The sequence below is a fragment of the Equus quagga genome, chromosome 5 (genome assembly GCF_021613505.1).
Source record: "Equus quagga isolate Etosha38 chromosome 5, UCLA_HA_Equagga_1.0, whole genome shotgun sequence".
Classification (NCBI taxonomy): Eukaryota; Metazoa; Chordata; class Mammalia; order Perissodactyla; family Equidae; genus Equus; species Equus quagga.
Genome location: NC_060271.1, coordinates 79,438,586 through 79,459,550, shown reverse-complemented (window position 1 = coordinate 79,459,550; position 20,965 = coordinate 79,438,586). Strand labels below are relative to the sequence as shown.

Sequence of the window (20,965 nt, the reverse complement as noted above, 5' to 3'; positions counted from 1 at the left end):
TCCTGACGTGGGAGCTTGTCTCTCTGTATCAGTCTCCCTGCCACCCCCAGGCTATGGGGTCAGACTCTACCATGACCGGCTCTGTGTCTCCAGGGCGGCGTGGTGGACGACAGGAGTGAAGATTCGGTGTCCGTCTCCACCTTGAGCTTCGGCGTGAACAGACCCACGATTTCCTGCATCTTCGACTGTAAGTAACGCTTGGAGGTGTCTCTGGGGTGATGTGCATGGGTGTGTAACCTCACGCTTTGTCTGTGTGGGGTTATATAGTCAGGTGTAGATGTGGGCACGGTGGAGAATTGAGTCTGTGTGCTTTTTGGTGGGTCAGTGTCTTTTGGGTGTGTGTGTGTGTTTGTGTGTGTGTGCCCACCAATGTGGTGTGTGTGTCAACTCTGAGGTTGAAAGCAGGCGTTCAAGGCCCTGTGCATTCTGGCCGCTCCCATCATCTATTGTGCCTCCGCTCCTCTTCCTCCCCCTTCTCTGCCTCCTTTCCCCAACTCTTGCCAGGCCCAAGGAGGCATCCCTCAGGTGTCACCTTTAAGCTGTGGTCTGTTCTGATCCTGTGAGCGGCTCGCTGCCGCACAGTGTGACATGTGTCATTTCTGTGTTCAGCCTCTCTTCTGTTGCCCTTCCTAGGGACAGACTCTACCTCACCTCTAGCCCCAGCTCTTAGCCACCCCAGCCCCTCACTCGGCATCTCTGTTTCTTCCTCGTTGCAGACGGGAACCGCTACCATCTACGCTGCTACATGTACCAGGCCCGGGACCTGCCCGCCATGGACAAGGACTCTTTTTCTGGTAGGTGGGAGAAGGGAGGAGACCAGGACCAGAGACTGAGAGCTGGGAACTGAGCCTCGGGCCTTTGGACCACAGGGAGCATGGCCTGAAGCTTCTCCTGCGGGTGGGGCCTGTGTTTGTGGAGGTGGCTGCTGTTGTCATGGTCACAGTGGTGTCCTGGCTGTCAGGTGGCCAAACCTCTGCAGGGTTTGGCTTTTCTGACTGTCCCCTCCTCCTGAAAGCCCCTCTGCCCATGGCCCCCGGGACCCCCCTCTCCAGGGCCTCCTGCGGCCTCCTGCTGCGCTGCCTGTTCCTGCTCAGGAGCTTCACTGCCGCTAAGCCTGATGTGCCTGGAGCCTGTCTGTGTCCTCTTTGCTGGGCACTGGGGTCGCACCCCCCAGCTCCAGTGACCACTCATGTCAGGGAAGCTTCCAGGTCTTTACTTCCTAGGAGCCCCTACATCCAGCCACATCTTAGCTATCTCCCCCTGAATGCCCCAGAGGCCCCTCAGTTCGTCCTGTCCAAACAGACCTCCTTGTGAACATGCCCCGCCCCTCTCTGATCCAGGCCTCCTGCATTTCCTGCCTTGGTCCTGGTGTCACATCAGTGTATGTCTATGATCCATCAGGTTGGAAACCATCAGTCACCCAGTCCTGTTGATTCTGGCTCCTGAATCTCTCTTGGAGATGTTCCCGACAAGTGGCCCTGCCCCGTCTTATCTGGACTCTGGTCATCTCCCGGCCTCCCTGCTACCTTCCACACCGCCCCAGACCAATCTGCTCAAGTCACTCCACTGATTTCAAATGTAGGCACTGACAAATACGTCCCGGCCTCTCCAGCCTGGCACACAACTCCTTTGTGCTCTGACCCTTGTGTACTTTGCCGGTTTCCTCTTTCCCTGACTCACCTCTGTCTGCTAGATCTGGCCCCACCAACTTTTGTCAACATTTGTTGAGCTCTTCCATAGTCCTAGCCTTTGTATTCAGTGTTCTCTCTGCTTAGAATGCATTTCCTCCCTATTTTTAACCCAGCGAACTCCTACTCATCTTTCAAGACCCAGCCCAGATGCCCTCTGACTCTTCCCCAAGCTGAGCTGGTTGGCATCAGCACCTGGCCAGCACCTTGCCAGCACCTTTCTCAAAGCCTTGACTCACTGCTTAGAACAATTGCTGTCCATCTTTGCCACATCCTTCTGACCATGACCACAAACTCCTCCAGGAAGGGACCTGGTCTTACCTTTGAACTCACAGCACTTGATATCTAAAGAACTAACACTTACTGAGTGCTCACTGGGAGCCCAGGCCCTTTGCTGACCTTGTTTCATGTAACCCTTGCAACTTTCCCATGAAGGAAGTATTTAACATCCCCATTTTGCAGATGAAAAACTGAGACTCAGATAGCTTGAGGAAATTGCTTGAGTTGAAATAACTGACAAGTGGCACACCACCCTCCAAATGCTTGCTATTTAGTTGAGGAGAATGAGTTCTTCTATGGGAGGGACCCTCTGTTCGCTGAATGGCACCACAGTGTTGAGCCATCCCCGTCCTCCTTCCCGGCCCCCTCCTCCTGGGAGACCACTCTGGTTCCTCCTCCACAGCAGCTGTGCTTGCCCACAGTCCTCTCCTCTCAGTGGCCTGTTCTCCAGCCCCGTGCAGCCCGGCGCAGGGTGGATGGAGCAATTTCTCTTCTGTGCTTTGGGTCCAGGGTCCTGAGAGTGCCCTCTGCAAAGCGTATGCAAAACCAGCACCCATATCTGCAGCTGTAACTTCCTGGGAAACTTCCGCAGGATGCTCTCTGACAGTTAGAACATACTCTGAGAAAAAGAAGTGGATAATTCATGCCCTTGCTTCCTCTTCCTTTGGGGAGGGCATGAGAGTGGGGTGCAGGCGGTGGGTTTGTATGGGGCAGCGGTGAGGTGGGGCCCAGGTGGAAGGCCCCTTGTCCTCTGTGGGCTGGGCTGGCGGACAACCCTCAGAGGGGGAACTCTTCCAGGGAACCCACACCAGGAGCCTGTGTTCTCCTCTGCGGACTGCAGGCAGGGTCGGCCTGGTCCTAGCCTGCAGAGATGTCACACTTTCCATCCTGGCCCCGCCCCCTCCCTCAAATAAACATCCCTTGAGCTTTGAGGGCACTGCCCAGGGCTTCCTCAGAGGCCACTGGCTTCTGAATGAAAGGCCTGATTGAGCAGCTGCTGGAAAGGAAAACAGCAGCCAACACGGTGAACCTATAAAACCCAGAGTGTTTATTTTCACTCCCAAACCCTAAACCAAAGCAATTTCTCCCCTGGAACTGACCCTGGGGCGGCTGGCGGCCCGAGGCTGTGCATGGCCACCGGCTGGCATTGCTTGGAGGAAACTCATGTGTGAATCTGGAATGTCTGGGGCCAGGGGAGGGTCCGGCACAGACTCTGTCGCTGGTATCATCTTCCAGCCTGCCTGCCAGGTGTCTGGGGCGGAGAGTGCCCTGACCTGTGGCACTCTGGGCCTTTCCCCACCGTGGGGGGCTCCCGTGGCCTGAGCTGTGCTCTCTGCTGGTCCCCTGTATGGTGGGCCTTCAGGCTGCCTGAAGGCCGGGGCTGTGTCTGCTTCCTTCTCACTGGAAAGAGTTTGGGGGGACACACAGGAATTTCCCTGGAAGCACTTGTTGAATGATATTAAACTCAGTCAGGAAAGGGACACAGATCTGTTGCTGTCCAGGCTGCCTGAGGATTCACCTCGGGCGGGGTTTGAGAATACGGCCAGCATCAATTCTCTGGACCACTGGAAGGGCGTGTGTGGCATGTGGTTATGAGTGTGTGTGGCCTGTGTAGCGATTAGGCATAAAAGATGTAAAATGATGCTTAATTCAAATGACTGCTCTTTGATACTGGCCTGGGGTTCCCATTGCCTGGCGAGCATCTGGAGTCGGCACTGGGTTTACTTTGAATGGAAAAGATATGACTTGAGAGGACTTGGAAATCACATGTTCTCAACACCATACCCAACGGGCAGCATCGCTTCCCTAAACAATGTGGTAGACTGAGATTTCTCAAAAGGAATGGAGGAGGAAGCTGTTGGCTTTGCCAGAGTGTTCCCCAGGGAATTGTGCTCTGCTCCCTCCCCAGCTGGGAACCTCTGCTGTGGTTTGAGGGAGCCATGAGCTCTCCTTACAGAGCTGACACTAAGATGGACACCCTTGGGCAGCTCTGTTGTGAGGTCACCACGTTCCAGACGATGACTCTTGGCATGCGGGGCCCCGAAAGTCCTCTTTGAGAGCCTCACAGGTCAGTGGGCTCAGGGGTGCCTGGCCTGGCTGAGCAAGCAAATGAGAGATGGTGAGGAGATCAGAGGCCGATTTATTAATTTACAGGGGCCGGGCATCGGTCAAGAGAGCAGAAGCTCCTGTGCCCTTTTGCTGGCCTTGTGGTTCCTGGGAGGTCAAAGCTGTGTGCCCGTTGGGTGGTCCTGAGGGGGATTGCGGCCAGGCCAGGCCACAGTGAGGTCTGTGGCTGCCCCACCACGGAGGTCATGTCTGTGGGGACCTGTGCTTTCGTTTTTCCCCCAGATCCAGACGCCGTCCTGGGTAGGGCCGAAGAGTCTGTGCTTTTGGGCCTCCCATGTCTGGGATCCCTGCACGGCCCACCCCTGCTTTTGAAGCACAGCTTTCTGTTAAGGTTGGCTCTGGCTGGGGGGGGGAATTCTCCTGATGAGCTTAAGGAGCTGTTTTCCAAAGTGCATCGGAGGCTTGTGAAATGCTCCACTTAAAAAGGGTTCCTGAGCAAGAGAGACAGGGAAGCCCTGCGCACTCAGATTTACAAGGCACAGTGGCGCTGAGAGGCTCTGCGCTGGCTGTGGGGAACGAGCCTCTTGGACCTGGTTAAGCGCTCCTTAGCTCCCCAGAGGACTCCACTTTTGAAGAACACGTTTTGGGAAAACACTGATCTACAGGATTCAGTCCAAATTGCTCAGCAGGAATCCAGGACTGCTTGTGATCTGCGGCCTCCTCCCCGCTCCTCTGTCCCCACTGCCCTGGGTGCCCCCGTCTCCCTCAGCCACACTGACTACTTGCTGTCTCCAGGCGCCCGTGCTCTTTGGTGCCTTTGTCTGTGCCGTGCTGGCTGCCTGCAATGCCCCCTTTCCTTGGTCTGCCTTGGTTACTTCGTTGTTCTTGAGACTCAGGGTAGCAAACCTCCTTTGGGAAGACCCACTTGATGCCACCGGGCTACAGGGGGGCCCCCACCCCGTGCACCTTGTATATGTCTCTATTAAGTTGTACATCACCTTGCATTATAACTGTTGCTTAGTTACCACTTCCAACCTGGTCGTGATCCTAAGAGCCTGGATCATGTCTCATTCATTTTCGTGTTCCCAGCACCGAGCTTCCCTGCCACATGCTGGTCAGTAAATAATTGTGTATTGGATGAGTGATGGATTACAAATAAGGCTGGCGTGAACATCTTTGTACATAGAGCTTTTTGGTTAATTTGGATGATTCCCAGGAATATGGGAAACAGGGTAGAAACAGTTTTATGTTTTCCAGGGCATGTTGCCCAATTGCTTTCCTGAAGGGTTGCTGAATTGCTTCCAGCAATAAAGGAGAGTACCTGTTTCATCAAATATTTGCCAACGCTCATTTTATAATTCTAAACAATTTTTCTTAATTTTATAGGGAAAATATTGCTGTCTTCTTGTTTTCTTTGCACCGCCTTGATTCCTAGCGACCAACTGCACCCTCTCTTAAGGGCATTTTTCCTATGAGCGTGGCAGGGAGAAGGAGCACTGGACTCGGAGTCAGGGGATCTAGTCCTGGCCACGTGTGAGCACGGGCTAGTGACTTAGCATTCCTGGGCCAAAGCTCCCTCTTCTGCCAAGTGGGATGACACCACTTGCCCTGTCCTCCACTCCGGTGGTCTGAGCTGGTTGCTGGGAGGGCCCATGAGGAAGGCTTAGGGTACTGTGAAGGCAGGAGTGTCCTTCCTGGAAGTCTGGGCAGGAGAGCTGCTGGGCGAGCGGATCCAGGTCCCACAAAAGAACCACTTGCCTGGGGCCTGGTGACTGGTCCCTTGCTCTCTCACGGTGATGGAGTCCAGGAGAATCCTTGCGTGTTTATGGCTGGAGCTCCCCAGGGCAGCTTGTGGTCCTCAGAGAGCTCCAGTCCAGCTCCGGGGTGCTTCGTATGGCTTGGCGGGTGAGGCCTGAGGGCCGATGCTGCCCCTCTCTGAGGGGAGTGGCCCTGGGGAGAGCTCTGGGCTGGGATGGACCCAGAAGAGCCAGCCCCTTGCCTTCTTCTCCACCTCTCCTTGGCATCTGTCTTGCCCTCCTCTTGGCTTTCCTGGAAGAGGGATGTGTCTGTGCGTCTGTCTGGCTTTCCTTCATCTGACCACCTTGCTTCAGCAGCACCCCCACCCCCCTTGTTTCTTTTCTTTGGAGGGGCTGGGCCCTGTGGGGGGAGAGGCCAGGCCCCGGCACACAGTAGCCCAGTGTCTGAGGCCCTGGGCCTCCAGGCCTGCTCTTTACAATGCCTTTGTTGTGTGTGTTTTCCTCCCATGGGCGGGCGGGGCGCGTGTGTGGGTCTGGGTGATTCTTGTTTGAAAGCCACCCCTCCCCGTCCCCCCCCAGCGCTGAGCTCATTGCCTGCGCTGACGGGGCTGCTGGAAGGAGTCGGCCTGCTCAGGGGCCAGCGTGGGGGGTGCTGCCAACACCAATACAGCGCGCACAGCCGCCACAATGTGCAATTGTGATCTTTGTGTAAACGCGGTCGGTCTGGGGCCCTCACGCTTATAAAAATAAAGCGTTGGGAAGCTCGGGGGGCGGGAACAAAAGGGGCTTTTTCGCCGGTTCTCTAATATGGTTTTATTTATCGGAACGCGCCCTCTTTCCCTTACTGGAACCAGGGAGAGGTTCTCTGCCGAGCTTGGAGCTGATGGTATCACAGCCAGACGGTTTCATTAAATGCACAGACGCCGCTGGGCCCTGCCAGGGGCAGGAGGGGAAGGGCTGGAGACCAGCCCTGCCAGGGCCGGCGCACAGCACAGAAGGGGGAGCCCCATGCCAGAGAGGCTCCCACCTGGTGGGAGTGGTGAGTCATGGTGGACATGTCTGCCCTGCCCCTTCCCCTGCCAAGGGCCTCCTGTTGCCCTCTTCTACTACCCAGAATCATGTTCAGGACCGATTTCCTACAGGAAGTCTTCCAGGCTTGACCCCACTGTGATTTTGTGCCTGAAGGCTAATGAGCTGGTCCCAAGCTGGTGGCTGCCTCCTTTTAGCCAAGCCCAGCATTGTCCAGCTAGCGAGTACCCATAGCTTCTGCCTCCTCACTTAGACTCCTCTCACCCTGAAAACCAGCTCCTTGGGCAACAGCCAGAATCTTGGACCTTGCTCTTCCCATCCCTTGATGGGCATCTTCCCATTGCCTACCTTAGCCTTCCTACCTCTTCTATGGTCACTCTCTGCCACCTCCTGTGCAGTGGCCATGGTGTGCCACTTGGTCTCCTTAAGGCCAGGGGGCTGTCCTGCTCCCCTCCCCTTTATGGGGAAGTGCTGTCTCCCCATCCCATCCCAGCCCCAGGTTTGCAGCTGGATATCTCAGCCCCCTTTTGAGGCTAGAGGACAGAGGCCATTGTCTCTGAAGCCACTGAGGCCCTCTTGAGGTCACACGGGAGGTTAGGGGCAGTGCTGGGTCTGGACTGTTGGGCTCAGAGGACGCAAGGCACAGCAGGATGGAGCAGGTGCCAAAGGTATAAGGTATGTGTTGGGGCGTTTGGGCTCAGCCCTCCCAGACATCTAGCATCCAGCTGCCAGCTTCCCTTATCCCTAGGCTTTCCTGCCCATGTGCCTTCAGCATCTCACACTTTGAGTCTTACAAAATGGCAGCAAACTGGCCCCTGCCCCCAGGCTGATGTCCTAATGGGAGAAGTTGGAGGAGCCCCTCCTCCAGACCCTCTGCTCCTCTCCTAAATTACATGCACTCAGTCCCATAGGACCTTCTCTTGCATTCGTTTCCCAAGTGCGGCCCTGGAAGGCAGCGTTAGCATCAGCTGGGAACTTGTTAGAAATGCAAATTCTCAGGCCACACCCCAGATCTGATGAATGAGGCTCTGAGAGGGGCCCAGCAGTCTGCGTAAGCCTTCCAGGTGGTTCTGCTGCATGCTCACATTTGAGAACCACTGCCCTAGAATCTTCTCTAGTGACGCCAACTTCCCTTTTGGACTAGGCAGAAGGAATGACTTGTGGTGGGTCTCAGGCCAGCAGGGCTGGGGCTGGCAGGCTGGAAAGGAGTTTGGGGGGCAGCAGGGAGCTGTGGGGGCCTTAAGCCTCCTCTCACACCACCCACTGCAAAACAGCTGTTGAATCCATGTGCTTCTCTCTCCTGCCCTGACCTTCTAAGCCACCACCATCTCTGCCTGGACTGTTGCAGTCGCCTCATGACCGGTCTCCCTGCACAGGACGGCAGCTGGAGTGAACTTGCTGAAATGCAGACCTAGGCATGCTGCTCTGATGGCACCAACATCTCTGCTCTACTGTCCCTTCCTCAAGGAAACCAGATCCTCCCCTCATACACTCCATTGCAACTTATATCTATTTTTCAAAGCACTAGTCGAAGTTGTAATTTTTATATTTGCTTGGATGGATGGTTTTACTCCAATTGGATCCTCAGTCTCTAGCACCTAGCCTTTAGCCTGGCATGCAGAAGGCACTCAATAAATGCTTGTTGGATGAATGAGTGAACGAATGAATGAGCCATCCCAGCACTTACTTCCTCCTGCTGGACCTTGCCCCCAGCGGCCAGCCCAAGAAGGAACCCAGAAGGGGGAGTTCTCAGGATCTCTGTGCCCACTTGCCCAGATCCAGCCTCCATTTCCTTGTGGTGTCCCAGCAGACTGGCTCTTGGAGGCAGGGAGAGACCCCAGGGAAATGGGCTCCAGCCTGATGTTGTTGCTCCAGCTTTGTGCCTGCGTGACCCCTGAGCAGGCGACTCTCACAGTCTCTGCTGTGTCCTGTCTCCCTTTCCTGCACCCACACAGATCCCTACGCAATCGTCTCCTTCCTGCACCAGAGCCAGAAGACAGTGGTGGTGAAGAACACCCTGAACCCCACCTGGGACCAGACACTCATCTTCTATGAGATCGAGATCTTTGGTGAGCCGCCCAGCATCGCCGAGCAGCCGCCCAGCATCGTGGTGGAGCTATACGACCATGACACCTACGTGAGTCTGCCTCCCTTCCTCCCTCGTCCCCTCACTGCCCACCCCTTCCAGGGCCCAAGGGGAGATGCTGCTGGGGAGCATGGGTTCCTAACCAGAAGGGTGCTCCCTAAGGCTGGGACTGATGGCCTCTCCCCTGACCCCACGGGCTAAGAGTGTTTAAAACTATTTTAGAGTAATTAAAAATGGATTGCTAGCACATGTGCTGTGCCCCGGCAGAGAGTGGGGACAGATCAGGAAAGGGCTCGTGGCTCTGGATCAGGAGCCTGGGTTTTCTCTGCCTCTAACTTGCTTTGATGACCCCAGGCCAGTCCCTTCTCCCCATCAGAGAGCTTCCTTGACTCCACAAACATTTCCCAACACTGGCCACTGAGCTGAGCGGCCCATCACTTGGGGTTCCCAGTCTAGGCGGGAGCCGAGGCTCACCCACAGGGTGGAGAATCTTCCAGTGAGACAGCGTGTCCCAAAGTGCCATGTGGTTCGGAGACACCAGCAGGGCCCTCTGAGCAGAGCTGTCCAACAGAACTTCCTGTCTGACGGAAGTGCTCTGTGGTTGTGCCGTCCAAAATGAGGGCCACTAACCACACGCGGCTGTTGAGCAGTTGAAATGTGACTGGTACAACTGAGACGCTAAATTTAAAATTTTTTTTCAGTTTCAATTAAGTAAAGTTTAAATTTAAATAGTTGCAGGTGGCCAGTGACTCTGGTATTGGGCAGCACAGCTCTAGAAGGTTCCGAGGAGGGAGAGGGATCACCGTGGGCTGGAAACTGAGGGAAGATTGTGGGGGAGATGGGTCCCTGGGGGGAATGTGAGACTGAGGTGGGTTGGGGGGGGCGCTTAGGCAGAGGGGCTTCCAGCACAGCATGGGGGCGAGTGGGAGACTGAGGAGAGGGGAGGGCAGGCTGGGAAGGAGGAGAAAGGAGTAGGAGGCCAGGGGAGCAGGGGAGTGACAGGGTCAGAGCAACCTTCTACAAAGAAGAGGTGTGATGCTACTGGAAGAGAGAGACCGTGTGGGCTGAGGGGTATGTGGCAAGGAGACCCAGCCTGGGTTGGGGACAGCAGTGGATGAAAGGGGAGGGGGCAGAGTTTGGAAGATGTTTTCAGAAAGAGTTGCCGTGACTGGATGTCAGGTGCCCTGGGAGGGTGTGGAGACCAGCGGGTGGGGGAAGGTGATGCTGTTTAGGGCACCCCACCAGGTGGTGGTGGCCAGCAGGCAGTGGGCAGCACAGACCTGGGCTGGGGGTGTGGACTGTGAGCTCTTCCCTCAGAAGGAAAAGCTGGCTTTGTGGGAGGCATGAGCAACTGGAGGAAGGGTCTCTTTGGGACTGTTTGGGGAAGAGCACAGGGCCTGGTGCCTTTGGGGCAGGAGGAAGAGGGAGGCAGGGGGGCCAGGGGACCAAGCAGAAGCAACAGCAGGTGCAAGCGCTGTGCGGGGCTGGCTGGACACAGGCCGCAGGACACAGACCCTCTCCTCCGGTAGCGTCCTTCCTCCTCTTTAAAATGTTGCTCTGACCCTGTCTCTCCTGTAGGCAGTGCCCAGGAGGGCTCCCACGGGGAGAAGAGCCCTGGCCTCTTCTGGGTGGGTGGGCTCCACGGTCCTGGGGGAGAGCAGAGGCTATACTCATAGTTAATACAGTCGAAGGAGTCTATACCTGTTGGCAAACTCCCACTGCCCTGAGCTGCTGCTGCCTGGCTGCCCTGGCTCTGCAAGGACTCCGCTCCCCCAAGCCCTCCATGACCCAGCAACTAAAGGGACAACGCCCGGCCCAGAGGAGCCTCCTGGACCCCTTCCAGCGCCATGGCTGGTGTCCACTCTGAGTGGTCAGTGCCAGACTGTCACCTGCTCACGTGGCATGTATGCAGCAGCTGGTGGCCACTCTAGAATGGCTCTTGGGGATGTCCTCAGCAGTAACATGACTGCAGGTGGGGATGCCTCCCAGTCCTGCTCTGGGTCTCTCCAGATGAGGGCCTTGGACCAGGCACCAGGGCTTGTGAGGGCTGCAGCACCGTCTTGCTGAGACCCAGGCTCTGCCCACTGCCCCTGCCCTCAGGGAAGCTAGCCACAAGGCCGGAGTCCACAGGCCAGTAATGTCACAGAGGCCCACGTCAGAAGGCCGAGCTTAGGCAGGGCTTTGAGTGATGGCTGAGAAGGGTAGAGGGCAGTAGGGCTGGTGGAAATGGCCGGTGGAAAAGCTAGGGGGAGAGAGGCCAGCCAAGGCCAGCAGGCTGGAGCAGAAGGAGAGAACGGGGCAGGGCAGGAGAGGTGAGCAGGCTGCAGTGAGGGGCCCTTCCATGCCAGGGCAACAGTTTGGACTCTAGCCTCTAGGTAGTGGGGAGCCGTGGAAGGTGCCTGAGCAAAGGACTGATAAGATGAAAACATCATTTTAGCAAGACTCATATAATTTGGTAAGCATGATCAGTTTCCCCACCTGGAAAGTCGGGGAATTTAAAGGTGAAATGAACAGGATACAAAAGTCCTTGGAAATGTCAAACACCTGTACTACTGAGGGCATTAGAGAAATGCTAGGAGGCTGTCACTCTCGTCTCTAATGGGCTCAGAGTTGATTAAATTAGAGCAAGACAAACACTAGTTGGACGTATAGAGGGACTTCTCAAACTTGATGGGAATTCAAATCTAGCGACAGTGGCCAGAGGCCACTTGTATGTTGTCCTTATGTCCTTCTAAGGGGGGCAGAGCTCACCCTTCTGCACCAGGGGCTGCCCTGACTTCTGAGGCCCTTTTGAGCTCAGGAGGCTGGATGCAGGCCTGGTGATCACCCTGGGCCACCAGAGCCCTGGGCTGGGGGATGCTGACTCTTCTTTCTCCACGCCGGGTCTAGGGTGCAGATGAGTTTATGGGACGCTGCATCTGTCAGCCGAGTCTGGAACGGATGCCCCGGCTGACCTGGTTCCCACTGACTAGGGGCAGCCAGCCGGCGGGCGAGCTGCTGGCCTCTTTTGAGCTCATCCAGAGAGAGAAGGTGAGGCTGGTCCCCATCCTGATCCAGGAAGCCCGGACAGGGAGTACATGGTAGGAGAGGGTAGGGGGCACAGGCAGGGATGCCCCGAGGGAGGGGAGGGGCTGCCGATACATCCTTCTCCCCCCACCAGGCCTGCTCAGTGGGGAGCACTGAACCGCCACCTCTGGAATTCAGGCTTCCTGCTGAGACTGGTTTTGCCCCTCTTTTCTGAACCCCAAGTTAGGCTACTGTCTAAACATTGGGGTAGAATGTTGGAATCTGGGCTGGGCTGGAATGTCTGAGTTCTCTGGCCACTGGATGTATTTTTCCCTGGGTCATATCCTGACGTGGTTTCTGAGAGGAGGACCTCCGTGATCTGGTCGGGGAGACTTAATTGTGATGGTGGCACCCAGGGACAGGTAAGGGCAGGACCTCCGGTGTAGTGTTGGCTCTGCCATGGCCTGGCTGTGCGACCCTGGGCCAGGCACTTCCCTGCTGTGAAATAGGGGGTTTGGGTTAGAGCCATATCTTCAGGTTTGCTCTTAGAGTGATGTGAACCCCAGGCGTAAGCTGGATGGAAGTCAGGCTACTCTGGGTCAAGTGTCTGGAGGGGGCACAGAGCATGCTGCAACCTGGCTTCCCCTGGCACCTGGCTGCCAACTCCCGGGCACCTCCAAGGAGTCCCTAGGTTGCAAACTCCCAACTGTGATCACTGACATATTCCATGAGTGTCATTTTGTGGCTGAAGGTGTGTTTGCCTAGCCCGGACAGAAAGGAGGGTGATGGGGCCTTGGGTGACAGGCACTGACCAAAGCTCTTTTTTCTACCCCACAGCCGGCCATCTACCACCTTCCTGGTTTTGAGGTAAGTCTTGCTCTTCCCTCTTCTTCTTCAAACTCATGGCCCGCCTCTGTGTGTTTGCAGCCCCCTATGAGCTAGGAAGGGCAGTCAGGTGTATACCACCACCGGCCCGCCTTCAGGGATGGGGTGGGTGAGGGCCAGGGTCCCTGGCCAGCTCAGGCCTTTCCCGCCCTTCTTCCCTGAGCAGTTGGAGAATCTCAGACTCAGAGTGTAGGGACCTCATGGTCATCCAGCCCACGGGCTCTCAGCTGGGCTGCATGTTAGAATCCCTTTGGCAGCTTGAAAAATCACCAGTGCTCAGGCCCCACCCCAGACCAGATGGAACACAGTCTCTGGGGATGTGGCCCAGGCATTGGTATCTTTCAGAGCTTCCCAGGGGATTTTAATGTGCTGCTAGGGCTGAGCACCATCGACTTAGCCCAGTGGTTCTCAGTGTGATATCACCTGGGATGTTGTTAGAAATGCCGATTCTTGGCTCCCACATCACACCTACTGAAGCAAACTCTGAGGGGCAGTGCAGCAACCTGCAAATTAACAAGCCTCCAGGGGATTCTGATGCCCACTCGAGTTTCAGAAGCTCTGGCTTAGACCATCTTCCCCAACTCATTGTTCCCACCATGACCAGTTTTTCCTCCTCTACTAGTGATGGGGGCTCTGTTCCCTTCTCCCTGCTCTCCTTCCTTCTCCTGGGGGCATGGTAGAAAATGCAGACCCTTTCCTGGTACCCAGGCTAATTTGATTCAGGAGATACTGTTCTCAGTCAGGTTCAGCTGCATCTTGGAGGAGCGGTCATCCGGTCTGTCTTTGGATGCCTTCCCCCTTACAAGGCAGTCCATGCAATCTGCAGACAGTTTTTACCATGCAGGCCTTCCTTCACCCCTGTCTCTGCTCCACCCCCGGCATCCCTCAGCCCTCTCTCTCCTGCTCCCTCTCCTGTCCAGCCCAAGCTCCCGCTCTCAGGTCTGCCAGCCCCTGGGGATCCAGATTCTTTCTCCCTGGCTCTCCAAGTTCACGTACTCCGGGAGTTGCTGCAGCTCCGGGGCCTTAGGCCTGTCTGCTTCCTGGAGCTGCTGCACAGGGCTGGGCCCTTCCCGCCACCTGTCTGCCATTTGCCTTTCTCCAGTCACTTCCAGAGGGGCCTGGGCTCTAGGTTTAAGCTTTGGCCTCTCCCGCCAGTCCCTCTGCATCAATGTCCATCGCACCTTCTTTCTCAGGGACAGTGTGGAGGCCGTGCCTGGAAGCACGTCGCCCCTCCCTGGATGGGAGTGGTTTCTGTTGGCTCCTCTCAGGGTGGTGTCTGGGGTGCTGATCTCTGCCCCAGCCTAGTGCTCCTCATCACTAATGGTGAACTTTACCCTCCCTCCTCTCCTCCTCCACTATCTCCTGGATGTGCAACGTCCCATGGTGTGGTCCAGGTGCAGGATACATCAGGGATCCTGGAAGAGGTGAGCTGGACCCTCACGGCTGTGGCCCATGGCTGGGGGTCGGTGAGCAGCGATAGAGGGATGGTAGGACCAGCCTCTTGGCACGTGCCCCGAGCCTTCTGGGTTCCTGGTGCCCCAGTGGGCATCCGTCATGTGGGAACCTGTCTGGAGTTCATTCCCTACACTCTGCATGGATCCAGGGCTGCCTGGGACGTGTCTTGGTGTGATTCTGGCCCTAGAAGGCTTGCTGCCCCCTTGGAGGTCAGATTCACCCAGATCTCAACAATAGCAATACAGAATCTCATCTGGCATGTTTTCAAGAATAAAATGGTCATAAGGGGCCAGAACAGTCAAGGAAGCCTTTCTGGTGGAGGTAGCATTAGCCAGACATTGTTGCAGGAGGAAGGTAGGGAATGTGCCTTTGACCCAAGGGGCCAAGCACCAGCTTAGGGCCTGGCTGGTTGAGGGGCTGGGGTGGGTTGGGGATTCCTAGGCTCTAGAAGAAGTTTGGGATTTGCGTCCAGATGTAGCAAGAGTATGTTCTTTGCCATGGGGGATGAGTAGCACGTTCCCTTATGGCCTCCTGCGCATCTGTGAGCAGATCCTCATGAGTGAGCAGGGGCAGAGGGCTGGGCGGAATGACAGGAAGGAGAGCCCTGGTCTGATGGGGGGTTGGGACAAGGGCAGCCACTTCCTGCCATCAGGGAATCCCCAGGCTGGGAGTGGACACTGTTTGACATTTTCGGTGCAATTTGGACTTGAAGTGCAGAGTCAGGATGTGGGATCTGCAGGCCCCGCGCCCCTTACCTCACTTCCTTTCGCTCCCAGACCAAGGTGGGGTCCGCCAAGTGAGCTGGCTGTAATTGCGCCTGACGGGCAGCCTCCTGCTTCTGGCTGCAGTTGCGAAAGACTGCCGATTTGGAAAGGGGAGCAGAGTCGCGTCCAGGGAAGCAGCATGGAGCCCTCTCTCTTGATGGAGAGCACTCTGTGGCCAAAACCCACAGCCCGGCCCAGGGATGAGTTATTAAATAAAAGTTAAAATCCTTAATAACTGGATTTGTAATATATAACAGTGAAGGCCCAGATTCTGAGAGTGGGGATGTGGCTGTGGTCTCGTTGTGAGGAAGCAAATCAAAATTTGTAACTTTTGGGCCAGACTCCGAAGAGGGCCAAGTGTCCTGCTGTAGGGCCAGCCTGGCCCCAGGCTGAGGCCGGTGTGGGTCAGCAGGACCAGAGGAGAGCAGATCCCGGGACTTGGCTGTGCGTAGGGCTGGGCTGGACCAGCAGGTTCGAAGGGTCCGAGGCTCAGGAGAAGGAATAGAGTATCAACTCATTCAGGGAACCACCCGAGAAAAAGATCTTGTGACGCCCCTGCACCCCTGGGGCCCCCCACCCCAGCCTGGGGCCCATAGCTCAGCTGTTTCTCCCACACTTGAAGGCTAAGGCTCACACCAAGACCCTGGGTGCTGTTTAACTTTAAGAACCCTCGGGGGACGGGGTAGAGGCAGGTCACTCCTGCTGCTGCTGCTGGTCCTGCAGGAAGTCCGACGCCTTAGTGGGATTTTTCTGTCTTCGTTGCTGTGGCCAAGCTTCTGCCCTTCCTCCCCCCGTTCGGCCCCCTCCAGGCTCCCAGCCTGATCCCTGTGCAGAGTGCTCTAGCCTGGAGGGCTGTGCAAAGCCGCAGCGGGAGCTTAGATTCTGGGCCACTGCCCACGGAAGCCCTCGAAAGTCTGGGAGCAGAGAGGGCAGATGGGTGTGTTAGGAAGCTGTCTGGCTGCAGGGGGGTGTGGGTTGGGGAGCGAGGGGCAGGAGGAGATACCAGCTAGCAGGCTTTTGAGACAGTCATGGTAATGAGGGTCTGGGCTGAAAGGGGCCAGGAAGGATGGAAGGGGGCAAGTGACTGAAGGATGGTTTAAGGACGGCCTCTCCAGGTACGGGGTGCCCTGGACTAGCACAGCGCATGCCTGTGTGGGAGACGAAGTGTGCGTGAATGGGATGAAATGCCATCTGCCTGTGCTGTTCTTGGAGAGGTGACACTGAGCTCGCTTCTGTCGCAGGGATTGGCAGAGGGGTGGGGGAGGGGTGCCGGGCGGCGGTGCCTTGGGCTGGGGGTGCATCGCTGCCTGGAGCCAGTTTGTGGGCAGCAAGATTTCCTCTCCGCCAGGCTTTATGCCCATCTGGAGCACCGCTCTGTGGGGGCTCTTAGTGGGGACTCTAGACTGTTGCGTTGTGTCTTTGAGGCTTTGGTGACATCTGGGAGACCTGGGTCCTCACAGAGAGCACGGGTGGACTGGTGGACGGGGCCCTCCCTGCCTGCTCCCCAGCCTGTCTCTCTGTTTGGGTAGCATGCTGTTCCCTTGCTCGCCTTGTCCTCTCCCAGCTCTTCCTTCATGTTTCTCTCTTCCTCCTTGCTCCTTGGCCCTGGCTCCCTCTCTCCCTCCTTCTCCCCGCCTCTTCTGAGCCCTCTGTCTCGTTTCTTTTCCTTTTTGTCTGGAGAACAAAGGCGGTCTGCACTGCCAAGGGGAATGAGTTCAAAGAAACTGCAATTTTAGATTTCCTGAGAACTGGAGAGTGTGCACATGCATGTGTGAGTGTGTGCAAGTGTGCACACCCGCGAGGGCGTGTGCACACGTGCACACCTAGCAGAAGAGGTGACGGCGGATCCCTAGGATGTGGAGCATATGCAGGGGAAGACCCCACCTGGGAACCCTTTGGAAGGGAGCAGGGGCCTGCAGGCCTGACCGTTTTAAGGGGCCATGGTTCCCAGTCTTACCCTTGGTTCTGATTCTTCTGTCCTGCTCCGTAGCTGGCAGTGCCCTGATAGGAGGGACTGCATGCTCCATGGCTGTTTTCACTATGGGCTCAGGGGGCCAACCAGATGTCACTCCATCTGCGTTTCCAAATCCAGGTGACAGGCTATGGCTTTTAGTCTGAGATATATACAAGGTCCTCTCCTGTACCCCCAAATCCACTAGAAGGAAAAATTTGGTGTTTTGCAATCAGGAAAATAAACCCAGTGGTCCCCCATCCCCCTATCCCTCCCTCAAGGCCTTAATTTAAAACACTGTTTTTCCTGGGAAGTGTAATTAGAGCAACATGTTGTTCCTAACGAGCTGGGTGGGGCAGGCAGACAATGGAGCCCTCCCAGCCGGCCTGGCTGCTCCCGCCTGGAGCTCCCCGCGGAGCCAAGATCTGAATGTCCAGAGGGTCCCCTGACTGTACCCTGCTGGGTGAAGAAGGGGTCTCTGGGTTACTGGTGACAGGACTGGCCTAGGTGGCTGGGGGGGGGGGGCTTGCCAACACTCCCCCCTACCCTGGGAATGAATGTCTAGTGTGGTGGCCCTAGGACTGGGGGAGGAAGCCCCGCTCAGGGCTCAGGGCCTCGGCTCCCTGTGCTGAACTGGCCACTAAAGGTAGACTAAAGGGGGCAAAGGGTGGATTCTGCTCTGACGGGGACAGAGCCTCATTTGTCCTTGGGTCCTCGTCCTTTTGGTCGGCGCTGGCTTGGTAAACACCCTGCACACCTGTAGGACCCCATCCGTGTAGCAGCCCAGGTCTGCCCTGCATTCAGGGTAGGGGGGAGGGTGAGCAAGGAAGTGGGTGGTGAAGTGTGGCTTCATCTAATTAGGCTTATATTGTATGGCTGCCCTTGAGGTCTGTGATCATCAGAGTCTCTGTCACACATAGGACGGGGAGTCAGGATGTCCTGGTGGCCCTTTAAGTCTACATCCACCCCCCTGCCTGGCAATGCTGACGTGCTTCGCCAGGTTGGAGCAGACGGGAGTGTTGGGAAGGAAAGGAGAGTATGTTGGAGTTGTTTCTTTACCCACCCATCCACCTACCTATTCATCCCTCTGCCACCCCTCCCTCCCTCCCTTCAGTTATCCTTTATAAACTTTTATTTATTGGACAGGGCATTCCACTGTGGTCCTTGTGTGCAGAATTGCTGGTTTAACCAGGGACACAGACAGATGGACTTGTAGAAATGGCACAGGGTGATGTCTTTCAATGGGAGTGAGTCAAGTTGCTGTGGGAGCCATGGGGTGCTTAACTTAAGTTCAGGGCAGCAGGGGAGATTCAAATGGAGATCTGAAGTCTAAGTAGGAGGTAGCTGGATAAAGTGGGTGGAAGAGCCTTTCCAACAGAGGGCCCAGCAAGCTCCAAGCCTCAAAGGTAAAGAGAGCATGGTGCTTGCTACCACCTGCCAGTGTTCAGAGGGCGGGTGTTGAGCATGTCGGCGGGGGTTGCTCATCACTGTCTGGGTCCTGGAAGGGAAGGTTATCCAGTGAGATATGAGACTGGAGAAATTAGAAAGAACTAGAAGAGGAGGGGTCTTGGAGGCCACGTCAAGGAGTTTGGACTTCATCCTGAGTGGCGGGAACCTTTGAAGTGTTTTAAAGAGGGTGACATTCTTAGAAAGATCCCCCTGGCTGCAGAGTACAGTATGCATTGATTATTGGGAGTGGCCTTTGGGTTGAGCTGCAAGCACATGATTGACTTTGGCCAGAGAAGTTTCTGGGAAGGGGGTGCAGAGGGCAGAGCTAAGTGCACGGGGCAGAGGGCCGCATGGAAGTGAGGGAGAGGCAGTGGATGGAGGCAGTCCTCAGGAAGAGAGAGAGGAGACAGAGAGCAGGGCAGGGATGGATCTGAAAGAGCGCCTTTAAATGGGGAAGGAAAAGATGCAGCAGAGAGTGTGAGAAATTGGGGAGGATGGATAAGACCGGGTTAGGGAGCCAGACAGCATTAGGCGTAGATGCACAGTGTCAACTCTGCAGGTCCGGGCAGTGTGGTGTGCACAATGGGGAGGGGGACAGAGGACTGTGGGGGCAGCTTGCAAGCTGGGTGGAGGGGGGCTGCAGAGGCGGGGATCTTGGGGAGTGGAAAGAAATGGCAGGGAGCAAGGATGTCCTGGGGCAGCAAGGTGGACGGAGATGGCCTTGGGATGACAGTGGTGGCCTCGTGCTGAGGAAGCTGCTACGCGGATGTCCCTCTAACCACTGTCTCTGCTTGTCTCTCCCTCCTGCCTCCACTGGGCCTGGCGCTCCACAGCTGTGTGCACCTGCCTTCTTCCTCCAGGGCCTCCTCCAAACGGTACTGGAGCCTAGCCTTCTTGGGGTTCTTGTTCCCTGTCCTCCTCTGTAACCAGGTTCCTGAAAATCGGGAGCCCGGCCCTCAGCAAATAGAGAGGAACGTCCTCATCACGGAGCTCAAGGAAGCCCGGAAGGAAAGACGGAGCGTGGAAAGGAGGGATAAAAAGAAATCAAGGGGATGCTGCCCAGAGTTTGGGGGTCTGGAGAGGAATGTTCTGGGGGAAATATGTTAATGAGTTTTCCTGGGTGATTTTGGGAGAATGTTGCAACCAACTGAGAAAGGCGTGGACTTTCTGCCTCCATACCCCGCAGAGCTTGGCTTGGTTTCCTCCCTGATCCCTTCTTTTTGCCCCTTTTCATCTTGGGCTTTTGGCCCTGGGCCTATATTGGGCTGGGCATCAGCTTCGAGCAGGCCACAAACAGGCCATGAGAGGGCCTTCAGCAGACCCTTCCTTTAAAGAGGCAACCCCTGGCGCACAACCACAGTAGCCGGTGGCCTTGGAGTGCCAAAGATGGACCCCAAGCCAGGTGTCCCCATTGCAGCCAGGCACTGTGGTGGCTGTTCAGGCCCAACCTCCACCTTCCAGGGACTGTTCATGAGGACTGTGATGTGCTCAGCACCCGTTGGAGTTGTGCCCCATGTGGCCCTGCACGTCACCCCTCCTCCTGACGCATTGGTCCCTCAGCCAGACTGAAAGTGTAGGTGCTTCCTACATCACGTCACCTGGATCGTGGGTCTAGAGGAAAATGACAAATTCCTTCTCTTCATGCCCTGGTGACTTAGGGATAATTATGAAGCCAGTGTTGTTCTGAGAGATGCTTCTGATGGCTCAATTCTCCTGAAGTCACCCTAGGAGATCAACAACACTGATGGTAAAAACAGTGGCACCACTGACAACACAGTAATCGTTATAGTCACTACTGTTTATTAAGCACCTCCTGTGTGCCAGACGCTCCTTCTATTTGTTCTCTCACTATGTTCTCAGAGCAGCTTTGTAAGGGGGGTGTTATCCTGGATCTCCGTATGAGGGAACTGAGTCACAGAGGCTGAGTAATTTGTTCAAGGTCAAACAGCTAGGAAGCAGCAGGGCTGGGACTAGAGCTGAGGTCTGTCTGAGTCTAGAGATGAGCTTCTTACCACTATAGGTCGGGGAAGTGTAGCGTCATCAGTGTGTCATGGGGCAGGAGTGACAGCTGGGGTTGGTTGTGAGGTGATTCATGGAGGCAGGAGGAAGCTGGTGTGTTTCCATGCTCCAGCTGCTCCCACCATCTATGTCAGCGCATCTGTAGATGGACGGCCCGTCCTTTGAAAAGGAACCCAGAGCAGATCACTTGGAGAATGAATCTGGTGATTCCGTTGTTTATTAAATGAGCTTACGTGAGGCAAGCTCTGTAAGGTGTCCAACACAGCCCTTTTAATTATAGTTAACATTGCCTGGGAGTAAAGGCCTCCTTGTATGGACGTGCAGGTTGTGTACTTCGCAAGGACACTGTGTCTAAGGGGGTGCATTTCTAGTGCAGACATCATGTATTTGTATTTGTTATAACATTTTTCCAGTAGGTGGCAGTAAAGTGTCTGGTTCTAATAAACTAGTCAAATATGATAATTTTCTGACATGGAAGTAAGGAGTCTTAAGAAAGGGACATATTTCTCTAATTGTCACTAAGGTGCCAC

At 55.8% G+C, this 20,965-nt stretch overlaps 1 protein-coding gene across 21 annotated transcripts in view; it reads left to right on the top strand.

The window, feature by feature from the left end:
- Positions 1-20,965, top strand: part of DYSF (dysferlin) — a 209,954-nt gene that overhangs the window by 123,939 nt on the left and 65,050 nt on the right. For 15 of the 21 annotated variants that reach the window (XM_046661644.1, XM_046661642.1, XM_046661643.1 and 12 more), the window contains 6 exons: positions 94-187; positions 717-794; positions 8,776-8,957; positions 11,796-11,936; positions 12,750-12,779; positions 14,192-14,221. In XM_046661644.1, coding sequence (XP_046517600.1) covers positions 94-187; positions 717-794; positions 8,776-8,957; positions 11,796-11,936; positions 12,750-12,779; positions 14,192-14,221 — 555 coding nt within the window. Of the gene's footprint in view, positions 1-93; positions 188-716; positions 795-8,775; positions 8,958-11,795; positions 11,937-12,749; positions 12,780-14,191; positions 14,222-19,249; positions 19,292-20,965 lie in introns of all 21 variants that reach the window. The other 6 variants (XM_046661631.1, XM_046661625.1, XM_046661626.1 and 3 more) reach the window with 1 other exon arrangement.